The 18,607-nt window shown below is 30.2% G+C and overlaps 1 protein-coding gene across 4 annotated transcripts in view; it reads left to right on the forward strand.

The window, feature by feature from the left end:
* Nucleotides 1-15,151, forward strand: part of LOC134690044 (nipped-B-like protein A) — a 57,222-nt gene extending 42,071 nt beyond the window's left edge. For 3 of the 4 annotated variants that reach the window (XM_063550019.1, XM_063550027.1, XM_063550041.1), the window contains 19 exons: nt 42-178; nt 599-739; nt 1,073-1,166; nt 1,489-1,640; nt 2,016-2,030; nt 2,467-2,557; nt 3,254-3,360; nt 3,642-3,708; nt 4,869-4,923; nt 5,240-5,375; nt 5,960-6,067; nt 6,757-6,960; nt 8,744-8,890; nt 9,505-9,537; nt 10,509-10,587; nt 11,687-11,801; nt 12,209-12,371; nt 13,238-13,471; nt 14,516-15,151. In XM_063550019.1, the coding sequence (XP_063406089.1) occupies nt 42-178; nt 599-739; nt 1,073-1,166; nt 1,489-1,640; nt 2,016-2,030; nt 2,467-2,557; nt 3,254-3,360; nt 3,642-3,708; nt 4,869-4,923; nt 5,240-5,375; nt 5,960-6,067; nt 6,757-6,960; nt 8,744-8,890; nt 9,505-9,537; nt 10,509-10,587; nt 11,687-11,801; nt 12,209-12,371; nt 13,238-13,471; nt 14,516-14,728 (2,291 nt within the window). In that variant the 3' untranslated portion in view covers nt 14,729-15,151. The remainder of the gene's footprint in view (nt 1-41; nt 179-598; nt 740-1,072; nt 1,167-1,488; nt 1,641-2,015; nt 2,031-2,466; nt 2,558-3,253; nt 3,361-3,641; nt 3,709-4,868; nt 4,924-5,239; nt 5,376-5,959; nt 6,068-6,756; nt 6,961-8,743; nt 8,891-9,504; nt 9,538-10,508; nt 10,588-11,686; nt 11,802-12,208; nt 12,372-13,237; nt 13,472-14,515) is intronic. The other variant, XM_063550034.1, reaches the window with a different exon arrangement.
* The last annotated feature ends 3,456 nt before the right edge of the window (nt 15,152-18,607 follow it).

The following is an 18,607-nucleotide window of genomic DNA, read 5'->3' on the forward strand; positions in this document are numbered from 1 at the left end:
ATAATTTAACTTTGATATAATTATGAAATTTCTGTTTGTAGATCAAGAAGAAGGGAAAGGATGCAGTCAGAGGCTAGTAGCTTGCCTTTCAACTCTTTACTTGTTCAGCAAAATCAAACCTGACTTAATGGTGAAACATGCAGAAACACTACAACCATATTTAGATATTAAATGCAGTGTGAGTTCTTAAATTTTGTATAGTGCATATATTACAACTAAGATTTGAAAAAAAATAAAGTGAACATCACTTTCATGCAAAATGGCATTGAAAAAATGTTTCACCTGAACAGTACATTCAATTGAGTCATTCAAAATTTTATAATCATTCTCACTTAATCCAAACTTAAAAAAGGCATGTAAGTGCATTAATTTGATTTTGTATGCATAGTTTTAAGTAAGTAAATCACACTTGTGAATCAAAAAGATTTGGTGATCTAAATTGTTATCTAAATTTTGTTTATCTAAAAAGTATAAGTCCATGAGATGTCTTTTACAATTGAAGGAGGATCTCAAAAGAAAATTGTATATTATCTTAGATATCAAATGTAAAATATGCAAAATTTATCATATAAGTAAACATATTTTTTTTCAATTTTAGGCACAAGGAGATTATTTTGTGCTGCATTACATTGCCAAAATTCTAGAGTTGGTTGTGCCCTTGATGGAGCATCCAAGTGAATCATTCCTTGCACAGTTAGAAGAAGATATGATGAAACTCATTCTTAAACATGGCATGATGGTAAATAATTTTAGAATTGTTAAGTAAAATGGTCACAGCTTCTGTAAATCAAATGTCTTGTGTTATTTTGCAGTAAGTTTGCATCAGGTTAATGTTTGGGCTGCTGGTAAAATTGTTATAGCTTGTTTTAAAGAACTTTTAATACTCAAATTATGAAGTCAATAGGTTTCAAATTTTACTTTAAACAAAAATTGCTAATACATTTGGCTTCAAGAAATGACATAGATGGCCTTAATTGATTTAATGAAATGAATAATAATAATATTTAATTTTAAAATTTTGGATATATACATGTATCATTTTAGGTCATGTTTCTATTATTTTCTTCTTCAGGTGCTACAAAGCTGTGTCAGTTGTTTAGGTGCTGTTGTGAATTGTGTTAGTCATAACTTTGCCTTGGTTAAAGATTGCTTCCAGAAATTCTTTGGTAAGTATCTTTCATGCTAGTGAATGTAATTGTAAACATTTAAAAATAAGTATTAAGCTATATTCTATAAATATACGATTTAAATACATTTTTCAATACTGTGGAGTCATTTATTTTTGTGGAAAATTTACATTTTCATAGATGTTTGTATTCATGGTTTTGCTGATTTCTTTGTACTAAGCCTATAAAAAATTGTAATTCAATTAACATATAAATAAGTGGTTCAACTGTACCCAAGAAACCCAAGAAAATTGGTATCAAAAGAAAAATAATCAATCCCCAGAAATGTCTTTTTTCATTTTGAATTTCTTATATGTTTTAGGTCTTCTAACACGGATGATGGTTATCCACAAGTCAAATCCAAGGGAATCATCGCTGAATGCTAGAAAACCTACACTCAACAGATCTCTATTCACAGTTGGTTTATTTTGTAAACACTTTGACTTTGATTCCAAAGAAATGGGTGAAACGAAGGTAATTATTGGTGATGGTGTTATCATATTATTCTAATTAATGACTTTTTCTTTATAATGAATTTTCAGGCCGAAATTTTTGGAAATGAAGTTTTGTTTGAAGAAGATAGAATCTTCTTTTCTAAAAAGAAGAGATTTATATTGGTATATCATGCTAGAGCCAAAACACCGACAGGTGGGCTTGAATATATACTTCTGTGAAATAACAGTCCAATCTGAAATCAAATCAATCAAACCATTTTCCTGTCATTTGTATGTATCAGTTTAGACTTATTACAGTAAGAAGAATTGGAATTACTACATAGTTTTTACTTGGTAAATGTAATGGCCACTTAATTAGTAACAATTTATTTCATTGAATTGATTTTTACTTCAGGAGAATGAAGAAGAGGTGATGAGTGTATATTATATGTTTAATCTTTTTGTTATGTTGAGTTCTATACTTTGTTTAAATTAGAGTTCTTGGTTACTCTGTTATTGTGATGAAACTTACATTTAAAAAAGTTAATTCTTGTCAAATATATCATTTTCCTGTTTTTGACTTGTTTTGATTTTCACTCAAAGAATACATCAGCCTTTGGGTTATGCAAAAGATTGTGTTACCAAATTTGTTTACTCTTTCAGTTGCAAAGTGTGTGATGGTACTATCAAATAAAAAAATTAATTGATCAAACATTCCTATACACTCTACTACAATTATGTGGAAGTGATTAAGATAGCATTTCATAATTTTTATTTCTTATATTAAATTTACTATGATACAAAAAAACCTGTTACAATAGTTATTTTAAAATAAAAATTATTTAGAATTACATTTTATTTTTTAGGTTTCAATCCGAGAGAAAGTGTTTGATGTGTTATATTATTTTGTCTCTCATGAAGATTTAGATGTGCAAGAGAAAGCTCTGGCAGGTTTAGGTATGTTAATGTCTTAGTGTATGCTTAACCCTTTCCTCCATAATGACACCTTTTGACACCACTCCCTTTACTCCATAATGACGCCTGTGTAGTGCCTCAGTTGAAACGTCTTGCCTACAAAAATCTGTATCATACCTATTAAAATTTGTATCTAATATAAAAAGGATATTCATGAAAATGTCTGACTGGAATTTCTTTGATGAAATATTTGTTTTTCGCAATGCATTAATACTTTAAACCTGATGAAGTTTTTTTTTTATTGAAAAAAATCCATGAAATTGAATAAAAGTAAATGATGATGTGCAGTTTTTCAGTTGCAATTACTACACATACTACGCAATCCATGATGTAAGAATTAATTGTTAATGAAAAATAATTCTTTTTGTTTTTTGGTGAATCATGAATAAAAGGAGAATTTTTACAGAGAGATTTATATTTAAATGGGCAGGGATACATAATATATCTTATTTTTATCAAAAGTACATTACACCTTCAGATGGAGCATATTTAAATGTATTGTTTAGTTTCAATGTAATTGTCACAGATAATTATTGCTTATCTGTAGATGGTATTAATATGGCTTGCCTACCTGTAATGAGAGATGACTGCCATTACAGATGAAATACAAGGCTGTTAAATTTTAATAGTTATAGTATTTTAAATTTTTAACAGTAAAGTACAAATATTTCTTTGTAGGTTTCCTTGTTGTACGGCATTATGAATTTATGATGCACACTGTGATGAGAGAAATGTACTATGACTTCCTTACAAATACAGAATCTCCTGTTAGACTCAAAATTCAAGTATGTTTTATATCTATTTTATGTTTCTGCAGTTTGGATAGGGTATGCTTATTTGTTTTGGAGTTTATCAGTCAGAATTTTGCTTTGTTAAAGTTCAATTGGAAAATGAATGACAGGATTTCAAATTGAAATTTAAAGTGGCAAAATGAATAATAATGATAAGAGCAATGTGTTTGTGTGAATTTGGTGCTTTATATTTTTGAATTTTCTTGTGTACAACACACAAGTATAAAAATCCATATTATTATATATCTGTACTAAAATAATTATGAACATTTCAGGTTTTGAAAAATCTCCAGTATTATTTAAATGAAGAGGAAATTAGAATGCAGATTTCAGATCAGGAGTGTAAGATATTCAAATTTTTAACACATAGTAACAGGGAATAACTTGAATTTATGTCAATATATATGCTACTTGAAATCATAGAAATAGTTTTCTTAGTGTGTTCATCTTTGATACTAACAAAAACTCTTAGAAACAAGAATGTGTCCAAAGTACACGGATGCCCCACTGGCACTATCATTTTCCATGTTCTATGGCCCGTAAAATTGGGTCAAAAGTCCAATTTGGCTTTAAAATTAGAAAGACCATATCATAAGCAGCAAGTGTACTAAGTTTCAAGTTGATTGGACTTCAGCTTCATCAAAAACTACCTTGACCAAAAACTTTAACCTGCAGACGAACAAACGAATGGAGCCACAGACCAGAAAACATAATGCCCCTCTAGGCCACATTTAAAAATATTTTGGTTAGCCCAAACCCTACCGAAAGGTTGAGACAGTGGGTAGGTAGGTAGGCATTTTCTTTTTTTTTTTTTCCAAAAAAAGAAATTGAAGTATCAGATGTTTATTAGTCTTCATGCCTATTTGATTAAAAAAAACTTCTTCAAATCAGGACAATAAAAGAATTTGAGAAGGCAGCTTTTTTCTGGGTAGGTAGCGTGTGGGCAAACAAACCTATTATTTATTATGGCCCTTCTATCGTAGGTGGGGCATAAAAAATGGTTTACCATGATATTCAATTTCAGTAGAAAAGACAGATTGAGTTTAATATCTAAACCAATGTAAGTCAAGCAGGAATATTTGTATGTACCAACATTTTGATTATTTCTTTACAATTTAGGCACATATAACCATCTTAGTTTTATTTTAAGGTTTCATTTCTAAGTACCTAGAGTTCATACAGAAATGGTAGTATTTCAGTGAATATGATTAACAGATATTTGGTATTTTTCAATCAGACAGCCACCCAAGGACACAAATAACCAAAAGTCTTTGGGTGGTCTTTTAGGATTGATAGTGATCAAATTATTGTTAACTTAATCTATATTTAAGGGACAGAGATTAAATGCTGTGCCAAAGAGGAATTATATTTCATCAATGGATAAGAATTAAATATCGATAAATAAAAAAAAACAAAATCAGTATAAGAGGAATTTACATATCAACATCTAGCTGATTTAAATGATAAGTTTTTGTTGCAAATTTTATTTTCTTTCGTTATAGGGAAGAAACATGCAAAGCAAGAAGATTTGAAGGAAATGGGGGATGTGCAATCAGGGTGAGTTAACAGTTAATGAAATATTTGTATTTAGAACTTATTATCTTATTTTAAAAGGAAAATGTCCTGTTCTAAATAGTTTGAAAGAAAAATGATAGATCTACATTATTTCTTCAGAGGATACTTGACAAAAAGAAATGATAGCATCTGTTAACTGTCAAATATATTGGTTTACGGGTATGTAGTTGTTAGGCATATACAATATGTATACACTAAGGGCTAAACCTCCTTAAATGCAAATACATTCTATACCACACAACCAAGATTTCTCTGTGTATTTATATGTATATTAATGTTTTGTATATCTTATTTTTAGGATGGCTAGTACTATTATGCAAATCTATTTAAAGCAAGTCTTAGAATCCTTCTTCCATCAGCAAACAGCAGTCAGAACAGCAGCTTTAAATGTGATATGTTTAGTTCTACGGCAAGGTCTTATTCATCCTGTGCAGGTAAATTGATCAATTTTTCTTTTATATCATTTCTACATTTATTTTTTTAACATTGCATGAATGTAATAAAGCAAAGTTATTTAAACATTTGCTATATCGTTATGCAATATGGTAGTCATATTTAGAAGACTGGTTGACATGGTAAAATACAAAGAATCATCGTGATTTGTGTCTCCGATGAAATGATACAACAGTTTTTATACGACCGCAATGACTAGACAGGAAAGCTAAAGGAATGCAAATATTGTCTTTAACCAATGATTTATAGAGCACATGATTTATTCAATGCTGTTAATTAAAATTTACTTAAAACTATTGACAAAATCACAAGGATTATTATCATAATAATTTTATATTTCAACTTCTACTGACAACAAAAAGGTTTGAAGCAGTTGCTTTTTTTAGTCTAAATTGCATGTACCAATACTATGTTCTGTGAAAATGTTTTGAATGTATATTTTTGTACAACAAACATGAAAAAATTTATCTTGTTTAGAATATAACACAAATTATACACATGTACAAAAAAAAATCTGTTTAAAAAAGTAATACAACATAATATAATGTCTTTTGTTTAATTGCAGTGTGTGCCATATTTAATCAGTTTTTGTACAGATAGTGATAATGTGATAAGGGCAAAGGCTGATTCACAGTTAGAGGAGATAGAGAAAAAATACCCTGGCTTTATTCATGTGAGTACACATTATTTTTTAACAACACTACAAAAGAAACAATGACTACATCCAATGATTATGTTTTGCTGTCAAATTAATATTGAAACTTGCATTAAAACTGTGAAGAAAATATGTTTACAAATAAAAAATGCTTATTGAGAATGGAAGCCACTTTAACAACACCAGGATTTTATTGAATATGAGTTACCTCCTTTTGCACATTATATCTCTTTTTGTATTTTGTCCAATAAATCTGCAGTAACAGATGTTTTCCTGATGTGGCTGAAAAGAAGGAACAGTGTGTAATTTTACTGTGCTGACCATGTCCCTTTTTGGTCATTCAATTTGTTATCTCTATAAAATAAGTCCATACGCTAAAAAGAGAAATGAAACAAGTTGTTTACTTTTCGTGATCTACTAGTGAAGTATGACATCTATGCAATGTGTACAATAAGTTGTTAAATTTAAATTCACAATTCGTCAATGTTGCTATTCTCAATTTGTATGTTTAATAAAGTTGATATCATAGTTTCTTTGCCAAGTTCCTTCAGAAGTTTTTCTCTTTCATTTTAAAGAAATTTGCACATGCAATGTATAACTTGTCTCATCAAAACAATAAAAAAAGGTTGAGTATACTATTACTGTGATGCAAACCGTTATATCTATATAAGTAGTTAGTGTTATTATGACATTACTTTTTATTTCAGATGAAAGCTTTACAAGGATTAAAGATGTCATATAAACTACAAGAGTTCTTAATAAACAATAAATCTGAGTTAGTGCGTGGCATGAGAAACTGTAATGACCATATTCAAAGTTTAAATTCTCGACTTTATTCTGTGTTGCGGACTAATCGTTCACATCGGAGAGCTATATTGACATCATTATTAAATACTTTTGATGATTCTTCGGTAGGTATAATATTTATGCTGTTTTAATGGTATACATTTCAGGAGAAATCTATCTGAAATTGTTTCAGTAAAATTTGTTTATTATCCAGAAGTTTTTTTGGGAAAGACGGCTTCAAGCCGTCAATCCCCAATGGGGTTGACCAGAGTGACATTCCCCCACATCATTCATTTTGTTTTTATAGTGTGGAAAACCCCCCAACAAATCTTACTTAGATTGAAAAGAAGGAGACCCAGAAATGAATAGCTTGACTTTATAACACTTTTTTACACATTTCCCTTCTGTTTCTCACGAAATGATTGTATCTTGAGCTCTCCTTTACACTATTTACGTATCTTTTACAATCCATAAAAATCAGTATGACGAGATATTCTAAATATATCCAACCTACATTGTATTTATAGTGACGTCATTCTTGGAATGCCACACTAAGCAGAAGCAGGGATATCCTTCACTGGTTATTTAAATCATTCTCAGAGATAGTGAACTTATTTCAAATTGGTATTTGTTTAATTTAAACATAATAATGTTTGCTGTAGATGATTCAAACATCAACATGCAATACTTTAATTTGTAGGTCAACAACTTTCAAAGTAAATAAAGATTGTGGGATTACATGAGATAGGGGAGAGAAACGATTTTATTCATTTTTTTTCTGTAAAAATTCTGTTTTGAGAATCTTCCTCCAATTCAGAAGCACCTCAATTGATGAGTCATTATCCACTAAAATAAAAGTTTATGTATCTAAACACTTAAAAAGTGACATTTCATTGGATTAGTAGTCTTCCAATTAAACTAAATTTTTGTGTACCAACATAATCATTGTAATGGTAAAAAAATAAAATTTAAAAAAAATGTTGCATTTTGTAGTTTAAACCTATTTATTCATGAAATTTACAAATATTTCAAATTTTGGAAACAAGCTTCACACAGTTTACATCAATCATATTGTTTTTTATTAGTCCTTGTTTCCCTGTGATGAGAGTTCTTGTAACTGTGAACTTTATCAATGGAAATTTAAAACTGATTAGATTTTTCAGTCCAAACTTTCTCAAGAAAAAACTTTAAAATCTAAGAGTACTGCCACAAAAAATGGAAAATGGCCCTAGCCTGCAGTTCAGTGGAACACAATTAAGATTTCAAAAAAGATTGTAGTTGTGAAATAACAGAATTCAGTTGAATTTTAGATAATTAACTATCAACTTAAATCAAATGTTTAGATTTATTAATAGAAGATGCAGATCTATTCCATTGGTCCAAATTGAATCCTAAACTAAGGAAACGAAATTACATTACACAACAATTGATTTCAATATTGTCAACCTTTCTGCATGTTCTAGCTATTCTTTTTTTATTCTTTATATAAAGACACCACCCCCCACCCCCCCTTCAAAAAACTAATTAAATAGAAACAAGGGCCGTCTTTCCCCTCAGAGCTATATTCAGCTCTTTGATTGAAAAGGGGGCACTGATGATGTCATTTCGTGGTGTTTTGTAAAATACACTTATTTATTGTTATTTTAGTTTGATAAAAATACCATATAAGAAAACTTTCTATGTGTAAAGCTTGTCTTTCCGCCACATACTTCATGTCAACAGCTTTAAGGAAATCAAAATCCAGATAAATTTAGAAACAATATTTTTAAAAAAAATCTAAACATTTATGCCATGAAAACTGGAATTCTCTTGGTTTTTTTTGTTTTCTCTTCTTTATAAATTAAGAAATTTCTATACTAAATGGCAAATAAGAGTTCTACCTAAATATGAGATGTTTTATTTTTACAGAAAATTTCATTACAAGAACAAGTGTACATAGCAGATAATTTAGCATACTTCCCATACCTCACTCAGGATGAACCTTTATTTATCATCAATCAAATTGATATCATTGTCTCCGTCTCAGGCTCCAACTTGTTACAGTCTTTCAAAGAGGTAAGTTTTTATATAAAATATCACAAGTGAATATTTCATGACTTCTAAAGGAAGATATCGAGAGAACAGTTTGGAATAACTTTTATTAGAATGTAAAACTATTATCGCTATGTATATTGTAGTTGCTTATATTATATTTTTATTTACACCTATAGAGTGGAAAGATTGTTCCCTTTTTAGAAATTTGAATATTTAGAAGCATGTTTTTAGAGCTGTAGCTTTTTATGTATTTTTGTTGTTTTAAATGTTAGCCTGTGCTTTTGCAGGCCTATGCAGATATCAGATATGATTTTAAGGACGAAGAGCAAAATAGCACACTTTCTTCAAAGACATTAACCCAATATCCCAAAATTTTGTGGTTTTCTGACTTGTAAAGAAGCAGGCACATTGAAAGAAGCATTTTACAAATAGTATAATTGATATGCCAAGTTCCTCACCACTACATTGTTATGTTTAGTTTAGTTATTCAATTCCCAGCATGGCCCAATGGGTAGACAATGTTTTTTTCTATATACAGAATGATCACTTGCATGCAGAATTTTCATTTTGGTTAAGGATCATGCTTTTATTATTCTTTTTAGTTTATTTTTGAAAATGTGTTTTATTTATTGTAGAAACTGCTTCCTAGTAAAAAGGCAAGAGCAATGGTACTATTATTTACTGCTTTATATTTGTTTTATAAATTCCTATTTTCTGCCAAATGCATTCTACTTAGAGAATTTTAAACCACTTAAATGTGAAAAAAATCAATTCCTCATGATTTCTTTATTGACTTCTTCAGTTTGTACTATATAGAGGTTTTTAGTATTGCTTGTTAAAACCTGTTTTCGTTTTTTAAAACAAAAAGCACAAAAATCAGTAATTTGTTTTACTCCAATGGATTTTAAAACTAGTTTAATTTTAATTCTTTAGTTTTGAATTTTGCTCAAGTATAATAAATGGTATACCTTTGTCATCGTACTAATTTAGATTACATAAATGATGCAATGAATTAAATTCAGATAAAGGATCAAGATAGTAAATTAAAGAAAAGCAAGAATATGAAAGAAAAGTTAAATAAGATTTCAACAGGTAGAATTAACTTTAATTGTGCTGACATAATAAATTCAAAGTGCGTGTAAAAATTGTCCAAAAACTGCCAATATAATACCAAATTAGGAAAACAAGAAAGCCTGATAAGCTGTAAACATTTTCCACAAAAACAACTAACCAGAAAAACATTATGGTTGAGTTGAACCTAATTGTTTAAATATTTGTTGTTAATTACGTCCACTTTAAAACTGCAAGTGATAGCTAAAAGATCAAGTTATTTTCATTAAACATTTAAAAAAATTTCTTAAAAGATTTTAAATATATTTTCCAAACAAATATATTATTTAACTAATAGCATGGTAATTGTTTGAAATATTTGGAATATTTGTCCATGTTTTTTTTCAAGGATCTGGAAACAAAATTTGATATCATATTTAGTTTGCTTCTTAGATAAGAATAAGTTGCAAAAAGCATAGTTAAATGCAGTTTACACTGCATGAGTCACTGTTTCAACTTTTGAGCAAATTGTTTTGTATAAACAGATCTGAATAAAACTGAAGTTTTAACCTTTGACAAATTTTTGCAGAGTATGATTAATAATGGTCATGAAGAAGGAAGAAAAGTAGCATATGATGAGGATGATGACGACTTCGAAGCCATGTTAGGTTAGTATAATTTCATGACTTTAGTATTATCAAAATGAGGCCTTATCACTAAGTCTGCTTGTTTTCAAAGAAGTTAAATTAAGGTAATTAAGCAAATAATTTTCTTCTGACAAACAGAAAAAAACACCATACAGTCCAAAGTAATTGTCCGATGCAAATCATAACTTTTACTCTGAGACTGTGTGTTTACAAAAATCTTCCAAAAAGGGTTGATTATTTGTTTTATTGTTTTGACCATGTTATATCCTCATTTTGATTTGACAATTTTTGCAGAACTTATGGGACTTAAACATTATTTTAATGCCCCCTTATTCACAGAAAGTAGCATTAAGTGTTGCTGTAAATTCAGAAATTATTGCATGTATTTATTTTTGCGATTTTGTCACTTTTGATTTCATTTTTTGCGATATTGAGAGCAATCCGGTTTAAGTCATATAAAAAAAATCAATTTTGCGAGTTTAAATTATTGCAATTATAACCCTGTCACAATTTTTACACTAATTAAAAACATAGCAATAATTTGAATTTACGGTACCCTTGGCCATATGTACTTCACAATTTTGGTTTTGTGTTCTCTAACCTATGTTTTCCTCAAACGAATGCTTATTCAACAAAACTCAGATCAAGTCAGATCAAGCAATATCTGTTTCCCATGGTCATGTTCTCTGTGACTGCTACAGCTTAATGTTATTTTTAAGAAATCAAGTCAGGTTTTATATAAGTGAATGTTTGATCAGAGTAGTAATATAACATTGATAAACTTCAACTTAGTTATAAATTTCATGACATAATGTATTTTATACTTGTGTTGTTGCGGACGGGAACAAAGTTTTACCCTTTTCATCTGTACCACTGAACATACATCCATAAATTGGTTTCAATTCTCCAACTTTAGTTTACCTCAACATAATTTGATGAAATTTATACACATGCTAATTACCACAAAATACAGACCAAAGTTTGAATTTGGGTAGCATCACTTTTACCTTTCTAGAGTTATGTCCCTTTACAGAATGTCTATATGACTGAATGTTTTCTTTTACATTCTCTTTACTTGTGAAGACTGAATATAATCATAATAGAATGATAATGTTTACAGAAAGACTACCAGAGTATATAGACGCATTACAGGATATCATTAAACTCTCACAGGGGTGTATTCTTCTCCTTCATTTAAAACAACATCTTAAAGAAACATATGGATTCACTGACAGGTATTTACATGTATTTCTTATATTTTAGTCAGATTTTATGTTTACTAAGTTAACAAATAAATTGAAATAATGATTTACATAGTGTAGAATAATGCTCTTTTAGGAGATTGCAAATTTAGATGTAAAGTTTTTCTGCTTGATTAAGTTTGATATGAACCTCTTGTGATAAATCAATGATAATTTGTATGAAGTTGCATTACTATATGCACATATCAGTTTGACAACTACTTTCAGTCTTCAATGTTGCTGCCCAGCAGATTAATCTCTTTTTCTGAACTTTATGCTGAAAGGCAAGACATATTTCTGTGTCAACAGATGGTTATACCAATTTATCTGTAGATGAGAATAATGTTTGAAACATAAATTTGTGTATACTGTATTATTTATCTATTACTGTGTTTTTATAGTAAAGTGCACAACTACTCACCAGCAGAGACCAAAACATATGATAAACCAGTGAATAGAAAAACTGTATTGAAATTCCAGCCACAGACTGTTCTCAAAGAGTTACAAACCTCTCAATTATCAGATGAAGAAGCCAGAGAGAAATTAGTCAGTGATTATGTGGAGGTAAAATCTTTATTTTTAATTAAAAATTAGTAAACAAAAATAACATCTGAAAATGTGAAAGAGCTTTAATGATAATTGTGCATCAGTTTTACTTCTTAGACAATATATGTAAATACAAAATTTATGAATTGGAGCTTTAGATACAAAAAGAAATGGCAAAGTACAGATATAGTTTGAACTAAAATTTCCAGTAAATTGAAATATATTGAATTAACAGATATATACAAATATATTAGATTACACACGCTAACAAAGATATATGCAAATATGTATTGATTAACACACACACACAGAAAATGATGGGTTTTGCGTGTTATCAATTTCCACTGTATCAACAGTAAAATGTTCAGCTTTCAAACTGGGCACCAGTTCAAAATTTTTTTACACAACAATTGTTACAGAAGTGTATAATATATAAATAATTAAATGTGTATTGGGATAAATTCCAATATTTCTAAACAATTATTATTTGGTGCAAACAAGATTATATTTTATATTTCAGTAAGTATCATTCATTCTAATACATGTATATGAAAAATATATTGTGAATCTATTTGTTTGCATGGGTACCAGATTTTGTGGTTTGAAGAAAAGTTGTGTTGTTGTGAAGCTTTGTATTCATCAAAAGTTTCCATGCACACCTTTTAATTACCTTAAAATTTAAAATATTTTGTAGACTTGTAACCAAAAAAAACAGTGAAACATGAGGACTCTACAAATAATAATGAATCCATATAAATGTTTTCTGCATCATTGGGGTTGTAGTCTCTTTGACACATTCCTCATTTCCATTTTCAAGTTATTCAACATATAAAATGTCTTATTTTTAAAAAATGTTATAAAGCTTTTAATTATAATCATTTCAGTTCAAGGAATTGATGTTAAGTATAGACCCACCTGATGAAGATGAAAGCGATGAGGCTAAGAGCACAGGACGCCACACACCAACCCCTGGACGTAACACCCCCACTCCAGGAAGAACAGCACCAAGGGTACCTCCCATGACAATCCGTATTGGAGATGACGGTGTTGTAGTACCAAAAGAAAATGAAGACACAGAAATGATTGTTGAAAACAATGAAGAGGGTGCAGATAACTCTGTAAGATTTATTCTACTGCACAATAGTACATAAATACAAAAATAAGGAAATTGTACAATTGGCATTACATGCAAAGAAAAAGTTTTTAAGAATGACACAGTCCACAGTAGTTTCTTTACAAAGAACATTGGCTGTTTTAAAGTATTAAGCATTTTCAGTTCCTTATAGCAATTGATTCAAGTGACAACATTTCCTAGTGCTGTAAGATTTTTATATAGATAATAATGATTGTATGCCTCCGCTGCTGATCAATATGGGCATTAAGGCTTATCTTGAGGGTTATTAACTTTGATATACTTGTGGAAGAAAGTAACATCTTACTAGTTGAGATGCTTTATGATCGTAAGATAAATAGATACCAAACACTAATGTTACTTTACATTACAAATAGTGGGTGCGAAAGAACAGGAAACAATTACATAACATAACATCTCTTGTACATAGGTTAGAAATTGCTTTACCTTTTCTTACTTAGTTTGCATCAACCAGATATTAACAGAACTTATACACACAATATTTAACCACCAAACACAGGAGATCAATTTATATGAACTTGCAATGTTTTTGAGTTATGTCCCTTGATAATTTGCAAAAATGGTGAATTTGCTGTTTCCCCACTTCAACTTTACTTTTCCTTTATCAAATGTCATGAAAGTTATACACAATAAATATTTAAATCTAATACTTATCATGTATGAAATTAAGGTGGTGTTGTATATTGTTTTCACCTTTCTCCAGTTATGTCCTTTTATTTTAAAAAAAAATGGTGAATTTGCTGTTTCCCCACTTCAACTTTACTTTTCCTTTATCAAATGTCATGAAATCTATACACAATGAATATTTAAATCTAATACTTATCATGTTTGAAATTAAGGTGGTGTTGTATTTTGTTTTCACCTTTCTCCAGTTATGTCCTTTTATTTAAAAAAAAATGGTGAATTTGCCATACATTTTCCAGCAGGGGCATTTGTATCCCATTAACAAATTCTTCTTTATTTAAACATGTTGATTTGAAATAAATTGACACTACTATTTAATTTTCAGATGAAATGGACCCCCAAACCATCCAAGCATCACCATCATCACCATCACTCTCATCACAGTAGTAGTAGCCATAAAAAGAAATCTTCACGAACGTTAATACAAACTATAAGTGTTACACCAAAATCTGTTTCAAAGAAAAAGAAGAAGAAACGGAAACGTTATGGTAGTGATAGTGACAGTGATAATAGTGATGATCCAGACTTTGTATGTTAGTTATGTATCATAATGATGTATGGATGAAATAATGATGAATGATACATTTATGGCTGTTTTATTGTTGTTTTATATTGTTGTCGTGAGGAAGGAAATCATCTGTTTTATCAAACAAACCATGTACATAAACAAAACTCTTTATCAAAACTGCTGCATTTTATTGTCACTGTATCTAGTTCATTGTTTTACATTGTTCGTTGCTTTCTTTTTTTTTAGAATCATGACGTCAGTTCTTATTTACAAATGTTGTTGTGTAAATGAAAAAGTATTTATTTTATTTTTTAAGAAAAACCTGTATACAGTTTCATTGCCAACACATTTATCAACACATTAATCAGTCATATGTGATGTTTCCATTCCCAGCCATTTGAACTTGAAGAAAATAGAAAAAGTTATTTGATGAAATTAAAAAATATAAAATGATTAACTGTTCTATTATTAGTTGTTAGCTGAAAGTTGAATGATTGCAAGATGTACAAGTTGTAAAGACATGTACATCTGATCCTGACATTAACGATTGTCAAACAAGACTAAATGATGTCATGATATGTATGGCCTTCAACAAACCAAACTGCATAGCAAGCTATAAAAGACGCTGACATAACAAATTTAAAACAAAACAGGAGTCGCTTGTTTGAAACTAATGTAAAGCAATATTAATGAGAGATCAAACAGCCTGATTTATGTACAAATACAAACGTAACACCAATATGACATACCGCAACAAACACTGAATTACATTTTCATGGTTCAGTGACTACTTGAAAAAAAAAGTAAGATTTTTTTGTAATGTTATTTTCTCTCTTATTATGAGTAATATTGTAACTATATTTGGTATGTGAGTACCTTGCAAGGTCCTCATGCCTGTCAAAACAGTTTTCACTTGACCTCGACCTCATTTCATGGATCAGTGAACAAGGTTAAGTTTTGGTGGTCAAGTCTATATCTCAGATACTATAAGGAATGGGTCTAGTATATTTGACGTATGGAAGGACTATAGTTTATGGCCAACTGGCAGGTGTCATTTGACATTGGCCTCATTTTCATGGTTCAGTGGTCAAAGTTAAGTTTTTGGGTTGAAATATTTTATGATGTACATGTCAGTCTTGCAGGTTTTAATTGATCTTGACCTCATTTTCCAGTTCATTGATTAGTGTATTTATTTCTGTTTTTGTCTGTTTTTCTTAAACTTTAAGCAATAGGTCAACTATATTTGTTGTATGGAAGGATTGTTATTTGTACATGTCTGCCTGGCATGGTTCATCTGACCTTGATCTCATTTTTGTCAAGCCTTCGACTTTATTGGCCCAGTTTTCAAGTTGGTCCAAATCTGGGTCCAAAATTAAACTTTATTTGATTTCATCAAAAATTGAATAAATGGGGTTTGTTGATATGCCAAATCTAACTGTGTATGTAGATTCTTCATTTTTGGTCCCGTTTTCAAATTGGCCTACATTAAGGTCCAAAGGGTCCATAATTAAACTAAGTTTGATTTTAACAAAAATTAAATTCTTGGGCCTCTTTGATATGCTGAATCTAAACATGTACTTAGATTTTTGATTATGGGCCCAGTTTTCAAGTTGGTCCAAATCAGGATCTAAAATTATTATATTAAGTATTGTGCAATAGCAAGTCTTTTCAATTGCACAGTATTGTGCAATGGCAAGAAGTATCTAATTTCACAATATTGTGAAATAGCAATTTTTTTTTTAAATTAGAGTTATCTTTCTTTGTCCAGAATAGTAAGCAAGAAATATCTTATTGCAAGAATTTTTTTTAATTGGAGTTATCTTTCTTTGTCCAGAATCAACTTAAATCTTTGTTATATACAATATACAATGTATATTCACTTTTTACTACCAACTGATAAATTTAAATGATCTTTACCATTCAGTGATAACAAGCAGTTTTTTTACATCTTAATATTTATGATGTATTTAAATGAGTAGTTATTGTTGCAAACTCCATTAGAATATTTTAATTGAGATTAGTTTTGGAATAAGGGAAAGGGGGATGTGATTAAAAAATTGGGTTCAATTTTTCTCATTTGAAATTTCATAAATAAAAAAAAAAAAATTCTTCAAACATTTTTTTGAGAGGATTAATATTCAACAGCATAGTGAATTGCTCTAAGAGAAAACAAAAATTTTAAGTTCATTAGAACACATTCATTCTGTGTCAGAAACCTATGCTGTGTCAACTATTTAATCACAATCCAAATTTAGAGCTGAATCCAGCTTGAATGTTGTGTCCATACTTGCCCCAACCGTTCAGGGTTCAACCTCTGCGGTCGTATAAAGCTACGCCCTGCAGAGCATCTGGTTATATTTTGAACTTCTTCTAGAGAACCACTGAATGGAATGAAAACAAACATGGCATGAATGTTCCTTATGAGGTGCTGACCAAGTGTTGTTACTTTGTAGCCGATCCATCATCCAAGATGGCCGCCAGGGGGGGGGACTTAGTTTAACATAGGACCCTAAGGGAAATGCATACAAATGACTTCTTTTAGAGAACCACTGAATGGAATGAAACCAAACATGTCATGAATGTTCCTTATGAGGTGCTGACCAAGTGTTGTTATTTTGTAACCAATCCATCATCCAAGATGGCTGCCAGTGGGGGGACTTTTGAATGAAATCAAACATAGCCTGAATGTTCCTTTCCTTATGAGGTTGTGTTGTTACTTTTTGTTAAATTTTATATTTTTTTATATGATTTCAAAAACCCAAGAAGAATCAGGTGAGCGCTACAGGCTCTTGAGAGCCTCTAGTTATGGTTCATTGGTCAATGTTTAGTTTTCTTGGTTCAGTCTTTTTATACCCCACGCAACGAGTTGCGGAGGGTATAATGTTTTTGACCCGTCTGTCAGTCCGTCCGTCAGTCCTGTTTCTTGTCATCGCAACTCCTCTCAAACCACACAACAGAATTTCACGAAACCTTTTCAGATAGTAAGGACATACTATGTAGTTGTGCATATCGACAGGAAATTGCGATTCAATTTTTTTTCTAGGAGTTACGCCCCTTTGAACTTATTTACTATAATGTACTACTGCAACAGTTTGTCATTGCAACTCCTCTCAAACCACACAACAGAATTTCACGAAACCTTTTCAGATAGTAAGGACATACTATGTAGTTGTGCATATCGACGGGAAATTGCGATTCAATTTTTTTTCTAGGAGTTACGCCCCTTTGAACTTATTTACTATAATGTACTACTGCAACAGTATGTCATCGCAACTCCTCTCAAACCACACAACAGAATTTCACGAAACCTTTTCAGATAATAAGGACATACTATGTAGTTGTGCATATCGACGGGAAATTGCGATTCAATTCTTTTTCTAGGAGTTACGCCCCTTTGAACTTATTTGCTTCAATGTACTACTGCAACAGTTTGTCATCGCAACTCCTCTCAAACCACACAACAGAATTTTACGAAACCTTTTCAGATAATAAGGACATACTATGTAGTTTTGCATATCGACGGGAAATTGCGATTCAATTTTTTTTCTAGGAGTGTCGCCCCTTTGAACTTATTTACTATAGTGAACTACTGCAACAGTTTGTCATCTCAACTCCTCTGAAACCACACAACAGAATTTCATGAAATTTTGTAGATAATAAGGACATACTATTTAGATGTGCATATTGGCAGGAAATTAATATTTCTTATACAATTTTTTTTTCTTTCACTTATTTAATTTCTCCAATGACAATGTGGGGTCGTGGGGTATGTGAGCGTGCTCACTAAGGTTCTTTAATTGTTTTAAGCAATAGGTCAACTATATTTAGTGTATTGAATGATTATAAGGTGTACATGTATTTCTTGTTTAGTTAATATGACCTTGATAGATATAGGAAGATGTGGTGTGA

The sequence above is a fragment of the Mytilus trossulus genome, chromosome 1 (assembly GCF_036588685.1).
Source record: "Mytilus trossulus isolate FHL-02 chromosome 1, PNRI_Mtr1.1.1.hap1, whole genome shotgun sequence".
Lineage (NCBI taxonomy): Eukaryota > Metazoa > Mollusca > Bivalvia > Mytilida > Mytilidae > Mytilus > Mytilus trossulus.